The sequence below is a fragment of the Hibiscus syriacus genome, unplaced genomic scaffold (assembly GCF_006381635.1).
Source record: "Hibiscus syriacus cultivar Baekdansim isolate YM2019G1 unplaced genomic scaffold, ASM638163v2 tig00111013_pilon, whole genome shotgun sequence".
Classification (NCBI taxonomy): Eukaryota; Viridiplantae; Streptophyta; class Magnoliopsida; order Malvales; family Malvaceae; genus Hibiscus; species Hibiscus syriacus.
This window is the reverse complement of record NW_024062953.1, coordinates 1,755,298-1,766,898: the sequence shown is the minus strand read 5'-3', so window position 1 is coordinate 1,766,898 and position 11,601 is coordinate 1,755,298. Positions and strand designations below refer to the sequence as shown.

The 11,601-nt window shown below is 34.6% G+C and overlaps 1 protein-coding gene across 1 annotated transcript; it reads left to right on the top strand.

Annotated features, from left to right (window-relative positions):
• The first annotated feature begins 9,950 nt into the window (after positions 1–9,950).
• LOC120150047 (17.6 kDa class I heat shock protein-like) lies at positions 9,951–10,464 on the top strand. The gene has a single exon (XM_039162747.1). It carries the CDS (start codon positions 10,018–10,020, stop codon positions 10,429–10,431), a length of 414 nt encoding a protein of 137 aa, XP_039018678.1. The 5' UTR covers positions 9,951–10,017; the 3' UTR covers positions 10,432–10,464.
• The last annotated feature ends 1,137 nt before the right edge of the window (positions 10,465–11,601 follow it).

Genomic DNA, 11,601 nt, shown 5'->3' with positions numbered 1-11,601 from the left:
ATGGAAATGATGAGTGATGAATATATGTATGATATATTGCATATGTGTTATAGGGATTTGTTACATGAATAAGGGTATGAGTGATAGTAATAATTGTTCTTGCATGATTACAAGCTATAGTTTATATTTTATGTTTATTGCCTCACTATGTCATAGACTTAGCATGTGATTGTTTCACACGTAGGTTACCAAAGTGATAAGAAGAGTAAAGAGCAATGTGGAGCAAGACAGGTCAGTTCTCCTTACCAAATGTCAGATCAGAAGAAAGGTGAATAATATATATTTTATTATATAAAATTCTAGTTGGTATGTATTCAAAATAATATATTGTATAAGCTATGAATAGTTCGGTAAAGGTTTTGAATAAGTTATATGTAATAATAATTTTAAATTACTCATTATTTTATACAAGTAAAGGTTTTGAAAAGTCAATGTAACACTTCAGACTCGGATACGGGTTGAGGGTGTTACACTTTTGCTCTTGTCGAATGAGAAGATGCATATTCTTGGGATTTTTTCCTCCGAAATTTACGTGCACATGTTATCACGAGGGAAAACATCTGTGTCATTTCAGATCGCGGAGCTGGGATCAAATGAGCAATGGAGTCTTTGGGTCCAATGTGGCAACCACCCTTTGTCCAACATAGGTATTGTCTCCGACACATTGCTGCGAACTACCATGGAAGGTACAAGAAGAATGATGAGCGTCAATTAATTGTGCGCATGGGTAAGTGAAACTGATGTAGTTTGTTTTTTTTTTCGATCGTTTTAATTTTGCAAAGAAAGCAAGTTAGTAAGTTATACATTTTTTGATCAGGTTTCGAACTACTACCTCGAACGTTTGAATCAATGCTTCAAGATTTGCAAGCGAAGAACGAGGAAGGATACGATTACATTAGCCTCATCGATAAAGAAATGTGAACGAATGCATATGATGGTGGATATCGATATGGACACATGACGACCAACTTGGCAGAGGCAATCAATTCAACCTTAAAGGGTGCAAGTCACTTACCAGTAGCGGCTTTGGTAAAGACTATATATTTTTGTTTGGGGGCGTTTTTTGCGAAGCTCGGGGGACAAGCTCAAACCTAGATGCAAGGCGGTCATGTCTATCACCCTAGATTAGTTGCAGATCTACAAGAAAAAAATTCTGCATCAAATGGAATGTCTATAACAAGCATCTCTAGAAGGCATGAAATGTTTCGTGTCACAGAGTTGTCGCGACCTCTTCAAGGGATTGAAGTTGTGTCGTTAAGAGTAAATCTACGAGACAGAACGTACGACTGCGGGTTTTTTCAAGCTATGAAGTATCCATGCTCTCATGTGATAGCAGCTTGCTCGCATACACGTCAAGACTATAACCATTTTGTGGATCTCGTATACCTACTATTTGAAGTTTTTAAGGTATACGAATTTGATTTTCCCCCCATAAGTAATGATAAAGACTCTAATGAGGTTCAAGTTTGGCTTCTGATTGTACCAAATCTGAGTTTATTGAGGGAGCGTGGTCGTCCAAAATCCAATCGAATTCATTGCGATATAGATATTCAAGAAAGATCTAGACAAGACAGAAGATGTGGGCATTGTAGAAACCCAGAACACACTAGAAAAACATGTCCACTTCTGTTGCCATCAAGTAACAATTGATGAGGAAATTATGTATTTGTTTATCAAATAATAATTCTTGTACTTTAATTTACATTTACTTCAAGTTAATTTCATTCGATAATCGCTGATGAAGATTAAAAAAACGATACAATAATACGAGATTGGACGTTTGTGTTATATGTGATTATAATAAAAGAGATAATAAGTGACAAACTTAAGAAAGTTATCGAACACAATCATTAAATTTTATCAAACTAATAACAATTTGGTATTTCAAAATAATTTTAAATACAACAAACTTACAATAAGTATTAAATGGTAAATGATAATCAAATTACAATAACTAATATTAAATGGTAATAAACAAAATTAACTGAAATACAATAAAAAAAAGTCCAACAAATTTAACAAAATAAAGTAAGTATTAAATGAGAAATAATAAAAAATTACAATTAAAAAGTCCAATAAACTAAATACAGATATAATAAAAAACAAAATCTATCGATGAATGCGACGCGAATGTGTTCCGCAGGGCAGTGGCTGTCGGTCTCGAGGTGGATTTCTTCATATCACTGGTTGTGACTCCTCGATGTCATCATCATCGTCATCATCATCCTGAGTAGGTACATTAGGTTGATGAGGAGCTGATGACGATGAAGCACCTCCATATAATAAGGACCCTGGAGGTGTATGTCTGACTATCTCACCGGCCTGCGAAAACTGGGAAAACTCATAAAACCCAGACATCGTTGAGTGTGAAAACTGTACAGGAGGTGTCTGTGCTACGGCCATGGGTGATGAGGTTGAACCCGCTAAATATTTAGTATATGAACCCCAAGTCAGATATGCAAACATAGACCCATAATAGCCTCCAAGAGAGGTCATCTGTGACGGTGGCGGGGGGGTCATAAAACCAGGTGAAGGCGGCGGCATCTAGTAATGGAAAGGCGGTGGCGGCATCATATATGGCTGCGGTATGTAAGTCGCTGGATATGGTGGCTGCTGTGAAGGTCCTGCTGGTGCAGCTGAGGATGAACTACAAGCACCTGCTCTCCGTCCACGAGTTAGGGAATGATGGTGTTGTGTCGGTGAACGTCTCTGTCGAAGTCGTGGAAAGGTCTACCCTCGTGCATCATCAGGAAGCAGAAACGGTTTCTCGTTACTGTTGAACCACTCATAATAACTGTCAGCAACCATCAAGAGGTCAAGTAAAATGGCCTCTCTACGGGGAAGGCGCCGATGTCGATCCTCCCACAACACGACCCACTCATGATGCCTCACCAGCCAATCTGTATATGTCTTGCCGCGTCTATCTGTGCTATGCAACTCATCCATATTACGAGGTGCTTCCAGAATTGGTTGAAAACAACCAAATTGCCGGAGCACGCGATCAGTGGAGTGCCACTCGACGGTCGCATAACAGATCAAGGGGACCATCGCCATCCAAACATCTGATGGGCCCTTCAACTCAGGTGGGATCACCGCCCTCACATCATCAGTAGAATATGACACCCATTCAAACTAAAAAAAATATATATATAATTTTTATCAAAAGAATAATCTAATTATATAACTATAATCTAAAATCAATTTTTAAACATTAAAATTCATACATGTATGTCAGCCTTCTGATCGATTAGCACCCTAATTTTTTTCTAAATCATCATGTAGCTCTTGATGATTTTTCCTGTCCGTAGACCACCTATTCAAGGAAAAAAAATTATTATACGCTTTATAAAATTATTAATATACGAAATCAGTTTTATAATTACCTCAGGAGTAGTGGAAATATGAATGGGTTCTTCACAACGGGGCATAAAAAGGGCAATCGATTCCATGCCCAAGACTGCAGCAGCATGAGACATCTGTTGATAGCATTACACGTGTAGTCAGTGGCTCGACACATCTCCCTGTACAGCAAAGCCAAAACTACTGAGCCCCAACTGAATGATCCGACCAGATGAAAGTCGCTTAGATGTCGTAACCACATGCAGTGAACTTGGTTGCGCGATTTGTCCGGCATCAGTAACCCTCCTATCAGCTGCAGTATGCATGCTCGTGCATACATTTTAACTTCATCCTCAGACGCGTCCTCGCTCAACTCCTGAAAATTGGCATCTTACCAATTTAACGGTATCCGACCACCGTTAAAACTTTCCGGGACACGTCCTAGATTTTTCCTGCACAAAATAGTCCAAGAACCCTACGCGATCCTTGATATAACATCCCCATCCACCGGAAGCCCCAGGTGCATAGCAACATCCTCAAGTGTAATCGTGTACTCTCCGCACGGAAGATGGAATGTGTGGGTCTCTGGCCCCCACTGCTCTACTAAGGCAGAGATAAGGTCTAGTTCTATCTTACAGTGACCCTGATATCTACCTATGTAACCAAAACCAGCCTCTACTAAATACGACAAGACACGGCTAGGTATCACTAACTTAAGGTTCCTAATAAAATGATCTAATACACGGTCCTTCTCCTAAAAATAAATAATTACAAAAATTAATTCTTAATCTAATAATCGTGCATTAAATAAATCAACAAATTATTACTAATAATTTAAATTAAATTAAAACGTTAAAATGTTACCGTATCATCAAAGTGTCAAGATATACGATTTCCATCCAAGCGAAGTAGACCGCCTTCTATTATATATTTGCAAAAAAAAATATAAGTAAAATATTAAATAAATTAAAATACTTAAATAAATTAAATACAAAATATTAAAAATATAATAAAATATACTTTAAACAGAGAATATAAGAGTATTTGAGAGAAGTTGGTGTGATTAAAGTGATTGAGAATGGGGGTATTTATAGGGAGGATTGAGGTGTGAAGCGTCGGGGTATGGGGGTAATTAAACATATAGCGCGGGGAGGGGGCGAGCCTTTCTGACGCGTGGCAGATACACAGGTAAGGCGCGGCCCCTGATCCGAGCTATACCCACGTGTATCCCATGTCAGCATATAGCGCGGTGCAGGTGGGGCGTCTTACCCCACGTGGCGCCAAATCAACATATAACACGGTTCAGGGGGCGCGCTTTACTGCTAAGAGTGTTAGATCGGGAAATATAGTCTGACCGGTGTTAGATCGGTAAATATTCTGATCATCGGTGATTTTTTGAGAAAAACGCCCAATCTAACTTATATGTGAACTCTCTTAACTCTTAGTGGTTGATGGCAAAGTAGTTAACATCAATATCGGTATATTTATATGAATACTAAACTATAACCCTAATAAAAACTCATTCTTGTTTACTCAAAAATCAATATATTTTTAATATATATCAGGTGATTACAATGGTTAAGAAATTATTGTTATTCTTTAAAATATTAAGTTCAAGTACCCCATATGCAGGGATATATAAGCATTTAATGCATTGAATATTTGAATAAATATTATGTTATATTCATTTTAAACTAATAAAATAAACCAAAATTAAATGATTTGATACTTAAAATTAGTGCAACTGATGCCAATATTTTTTTTTGCTTACATTGATAGAGGGTATTCACTAATCATTTTACAAGATTCGAGTAATAATATTTGTGTATTTATAATGTGTGATTATTATATATTCGAAGATTATTTTCGGAAATTATTAGTCTTTCGATAGTCAAGATTTTGAACTAATCCTTTTACTTGCAAAAATCTATAAGTCGCTTACATCCTTCAAGCACAGGCCTCTGAGTCAATTATAGCGTATGGACAAAACTTATGATAGATCTACATTATTTACTAAAATGAATTTCAGACGATTATATCTATCTAGCATGTTTACCTACGAATAGTGATAATGATCTTATAACTGATACAACCAACTATGATTATTATAAATATCTTTCGCCCTCGATTGAGAGTAATTTTTTTTCTTTAGACTTTTATCTAGACAAGTCATCTTCTTCCTCACTTTATTTTCACTTCCTTCTAATAAAAAATCACCGGTCAACGATCGATCCTCTACCAACTACGACTTTTAATCTAATAAAAAAGATGAATTGTCAACTGTTTACTATATTAATTTATTTTCATCAAGAATGATCATAATTTGTTCCTATCAAAATACGTGACTTATACCAAAAACTAGCCTGATAAGAGTATATGGGAATGGGAACCATATTGCAGGCTGTCAAAGTATGGCCACTCGTGATTCTCGAGTCATAACTCAATGGGAACCACAAAATATCTTAGTCAGACTAGGCAAAGTTGTGAAACTCCGACCAACTGACCCACATTATTTCCAGATCTAAAATGATTCAAAATTTTAAAATCAAAATGATGATTCAAATTGATGCAGTCCAAAATTATGTAGACATGGTACAAACACCACTTCAGATGCAAGGCTTCCAGTTTAAGGATTAAAAAAATTGAAACAAATATTGAGAAAAAAAGAAGAAGATTGCTTAGAATCAATGACACTGATTGAATAGGATTTGGATATCGGGACTTACAAATCCGGCAGTGGTGGAGATCGGTGGACGCTGGCTGCGATTCGTCTTCAATCAATTACAAAAAAGATCTGAATCTAAAATTGAATTAGGGTCTGTTTGTTTCACTGAAAACATTTTCCGGAAAATGAAATCTGGAAAATAAATTATATTTCTGGAAAACATTTTTCAGAAAACAGTTTCCAGTGTTTGGATGATACATTGTAAAATGTTTTACAGTGTTTGGTTAATTTTTTAGAAAACAATTTTCAGAATCTCTTTTTAATAAAGAAACATACATATTCATTTTTATTCTTTACCTTAGTTTTAAAGGTTCATTTTTTTTATATAATTATATTTTATAAAAAAAAATATTTTTATAAATACGTCAAACTATATTTTTAGATAATATTAATAATTTATGTTAATTGTGTTACAAATACACTAATTTAGGTTTAAAACCTTCATGATGCTTATTCATTCATTTTTTTAGAAATGAATTTCAACGTATAATTAATATTATGGAGGTTTATTTGATATAATATTAATAATATATTAAAAATATATTAAGAAGGGAAGGTATTTCGAAAGGAAAAAGAAGGGAAGGTATTTCGGTAATACTTCAAATATGTCGGTAATGACACATACAATGGCTAAAGGCATAACTGAGGTAAATGAAACTACATGTCTAAGGTGTTAAGAGGAAGGCTATAGCATTACTAAAGGAACAACAATCTACACAGAACATTCCAGTAAATCATTACACCTTTCAAAGAAACTCAATTAAAAATAAAAGTAAACAGCCTATGAGTTGCAACTGTTATTTTCCTAATGATATAGGAATCAACTATGAAGCGAAACTTGGGTCGCATAAAATCCAAGCCTATACAACTCAGGAGATTGATGCCAGCTTAAGCAAAGAAAATTGTCAAGCAACATAGTCGTTTTAATGAAAAATGAAGATTTTAAGCACTCAAAGATGATGGCAGACAACAAAAACAACACTAAATTTTTCAATATTCAGAGCATACTTCTTCAATGCTGGTGCTATGATCAGTTGACAGCTGTAGTGCAGTCAATCTCATGGACCGAGCAGAAGCCTCATTAACTGGCTTAACTGTGTTTTCACCCGGTGCCAATGTCTCCTCCATTATACCCTCCATGCTTGATCCATTTTCCTCGTGCTTTCTTCCCTCCATACTGGAACCAACATCTTCTGCTTCATAAGAAGATAAAGTGCTAGAGCAGCAGCCTTCTCTGGGAAGAACCTGTACAGATTACCAAAAACATCAAAACCCCCCTCCAACGTCAGTCAACGTTAAGCAGATGAACATCAAATTTCAGTTCAAAAGCAACAATCAAAGCCACGTGACCATATACAACAATTCAAACCAAATATCCCTCAATTTCATAATCCATACAAATAGCATAAGTGCAGAATCATTCGTTTTTAATCAGAAATGCAAAATCGTCATAGAATTCAAGATCAAAGCATTTAAAAAAAGGTCAATAAATAAAATTTCAACAATAAAAAAAGAACCCAATTCACAGAACATAAATCAGGTGCTACAGTAACTCAAAAGAATCCACCAACCAACAAAAAATCGATTAAATAAAAAGCAAATCAAACCCCAAAAAAGCGTAGAGCTGAACATAGTTCTTCAAGTGCTTCTCTTGACTGGACATCCAAGAAAACACCACAACTATGGAAAATGAAAATGGAACTTTTAGAACTTTATTTTATGCCTCATCGGTGAAATTGAAAATGGAAAATGAGGGAAAAATGAAACAAGAAAAGGAGATCAAGGAAGATGAAAAGGGAGAAGATGAAACGAGAGATACCAGAGAAGACGACCACCTGCCTCGTCGGTGAGAAGGATTTCAAACAGTCGATCGATTTTCCGGTGTGGAGCAAGGGAGGAGAGAACCAAAGACTGTGTTTTCTGTGTGGAGCAAGGGACAGGACAAAGCTGGAAACCAACTTACTCTTTTCCAAACGGTAAGTTGAAATACCGTGTTTTCCTCTCCTTTTCCATTGATTGTAAAACATTTTACGTTGACCATAGTGTTTTACGGGAACCAAACACAAGAAAACGGGGAAAACATTTTCCGTAAAATGTTTTCCACTTTCCAAACACACCTTAAGTTTCTACTAAGCAAAGATAGCGAGAATTGTTAATTGTGAATTTAAAGTGAGAAGTTGAACTTCGTCATCCATCATGCCTGCGTTCGAAAAAAAGAGAGAAAAGAAAAGACCTAATTGACATGGCGATGGCGATCAAGAAATCAGCTCTATCTCTTTCTCTCAATTGCGTCGGACAGAAAGATAAAAGAGATCTCATCTGAAGAAGAAGAAGACAAATGCTTCGTTGCGGTGAAGTTACAAATTCAAATGATTTTCCCGGGAGCAATTCATGGGCCTCTTAAGCCTTTAACGTGATAGGCTTATCGGCCGAATTAGATTCTAAGAAGCTGATATAGCCCGACTGCCCGAGACCTCTATCTTTTGTTTCGCCTATTGAATTTATTGCATCAAAAATTAATAAAATTATTTATATAATATTTTAAAAAAATCAATGATAATATGACATTATTTTATAACAATATGTCAACAATGTCATTAACTTTTTAACGATGAGTTATTAAAATGAAATTAAAACGTAATGTGATATATAATTTTAAAATTAAAAATAATTGAGGGATCAAAATGAAATAAAAATGATAATTGTAAATACTTTTCTCTCTTTTTTTACATCATTTTAAATTGTTACTAATTTAGTTAGTTAAACAAAATTATAATTGACTCATCTAACTTTTAAGATCCTATCAATTAATCAATATTATTAAAAAATATTTATTTTAACCATCATATTAAAATTTTAAAGATATTTAACTCAATAAACCATTTTATTAAGATAATACAACATATCATCATCAATTTAAAATTTAATTTGCTTAGCCGCATTAATGAGGAGCAACGAGGGAATTCGTCAAAGGAGAGTCGTAAACTCTAGTTTATCCCAGAAACTTCCTTCGCGTCATAATTTATTTCCTTTTTAACAAGGTTTAATGTCATAATCGGTCCCCAGAATTTGACAAATTATTAATTTGATACTTTTACTTTAAAATATTCAATGTTATATACTTTATATTATAAAACCTTTTATCATTGTGGCATCTAATACTAACACCATTGAATATTAGTTATAGTGTGACCTTTGATCAAATCAAGTGTTTATTTTGAAAGTATAAAATATTTTAAAATTAAAAGAATTATATTTTATAAAATATTATTATTTTTGAAATGTAAAAAAAAAATTAGATTACTTGTTTAAAAAGTTTAAAGTATATTTTTGGTATAAAAAACTTTTAAAATATTTGAACCATAAAATTATGAAATTAAATTATTTAAAAAAATTGAAAACTTAAAATCTAAAAATTGAGTATTAATTTTAAAAATAATAATTGTTTAAAATAATTAAAATAAATCAAAAATAATATTTAAATATTTAACCACCATTAACTTTTAAGTAAAAAAAACTTACTTATAAAATTATAATAACTTAATTTATTATTAAAATATATAAATATTAAAATAGTTTTACTATTTTTTTTAGTTATTGAAGAAGTTATTTTAAAAACTAAGAGTTACTCTTTAAAAGGAAAAAAATTAAAATCAAGTGCTGCCATAAGTATCATATTGAATATTTTTAAAAATAAAAGCACCACATTAATAAATTTGATAAAATTCAGGAGATATTATGAAAATATACATTTTAATAATATAAAGTGAATTGTTGACCTAATAGAAATCTCTACAACATTCTATTCTGATCTAAACCCTATTATATATATATACATAAATCTAAAGCGTGAAACACACGTAGTGTTCTTCACATCATACAATACTGCAACAATAATGTAATTGCTCGAATCCGTCCTTGATCGTTTTGGGATATTCTCTTCGTCGCCGACGATGGACTGGAAAGAAACTCCGGACGCACATGTCTTCGAGGTCGAGCTTCCCGGCTTCAAAAAGGAGGACGTGAAGGTACAAATTCATGAAGGGAGAGTTGTTCATGTCAGTGCTGAAAGAAAAGATGATGAAGAAGACGATGATAAAGGCGGGGAGTCGCGGTGGCATTGCCGGGAGCGGAGATCCGGAAGAAACTTGTTCAGGCAATTCAGTCTGCCCCGAAATGCCAAGGGTGATGAGATGAAGGCTTCGATGCGTGACGGTTTGCTCGTTGTCGTGGTGCCTAAAGTCGATGAGGCGTACGTGAAGGGTAAGAAGGAGAGCAGAAGGATGGAGATTGATATCATGGGTTCAGGGGAGGAAACCCACAGTTCTTCTAAAGGACTTGGTCGTTTCCTCTGCCGTAAAGCTTGAACCACTTGGATTATTTAGTAATTCGTGTATTGTACCAGGTTTACGTTCTAGATGAAACTGTGTTGTAAGCTTTTATGTTTTTGGTAAATTTTGAATGTATTTAAAAATTATAAATTTAAGTGTTTTATTTATATATTGTTTGTAAATTTTGTTTAATCCTTAAAAATTGATTATCCAATATATTTAATTTTAGAGAAAATAACCTCAGTGACAAAAAATACCAGATAATATACGATTTTGACCAATTTTTTTTGGATTTGCGAAAATGACCAACAAAATCGCAATGCGATCTCTAATTCGTATTGCGATCTCCACTATCACAAATTCGCGTTGCATTTCGCGTTGCGATTTTCCATTTCGCGTTGCGATTTTCCATTTCGCGTTGCGATAGTCTACAGTTGTTGTTGCGATTTTCCAAATTCGTTGCGATAGTCTACATTTGTTATTGCGATAGTCTACAGTTGTCGTTGTGATTTTTCAAATTCGTTGCGAAAATTCATTGTGATAGTTAAAAAAATGATTTTGTTTCTTAAGAATTTTCTCTAAAAGGATAGTATCCGCGCGGACGTGTCGAAGACACATATTACCACGACCACGACCACGAGACGAGACAGACGGCGGCGGCGGCGGCGCTCGAGAGTCCCCCTTGTTCTCTATCACTCAGCAAGGAAGTGAGAAAGCCAAGCCTTAAAAACAACTGAATCAACAACCAATTGCATTAGTATTATACGATTAAATATGTCATAATTAAAAGTCAATCTACAATCAATCGCGATTATTGCAATTTTAAACAAAACATTCAAAAATAATATCACTATTTAAGGCTCAATCTCACATAGTATTGGGAACAAGTGTTGGTAATGCTCAAATCCCACATAGTATTAGAAACACTATTGGGAATGGTATTTAAGGCTTGGCTTTCCCACTTCCTTGTTGAGTGATAGAGAATAAGGGAGACTCTCGCGCGCCGCCGCCGCCGCCGTCCGTCTCGTCTCGTCTTCGACACGTCCGCGCGGATATTATCTTTTTAGAGAAACAAAATCTTTTTTTAACTATCACAACTCGCAACAACAACTGTAGACTATCGCAACGAATTTGGAAAATCGCAACGACAACTGCATACTATCGCAACGCGATTTTCAACTATCGCAACGTGAATTTGCGATAGTG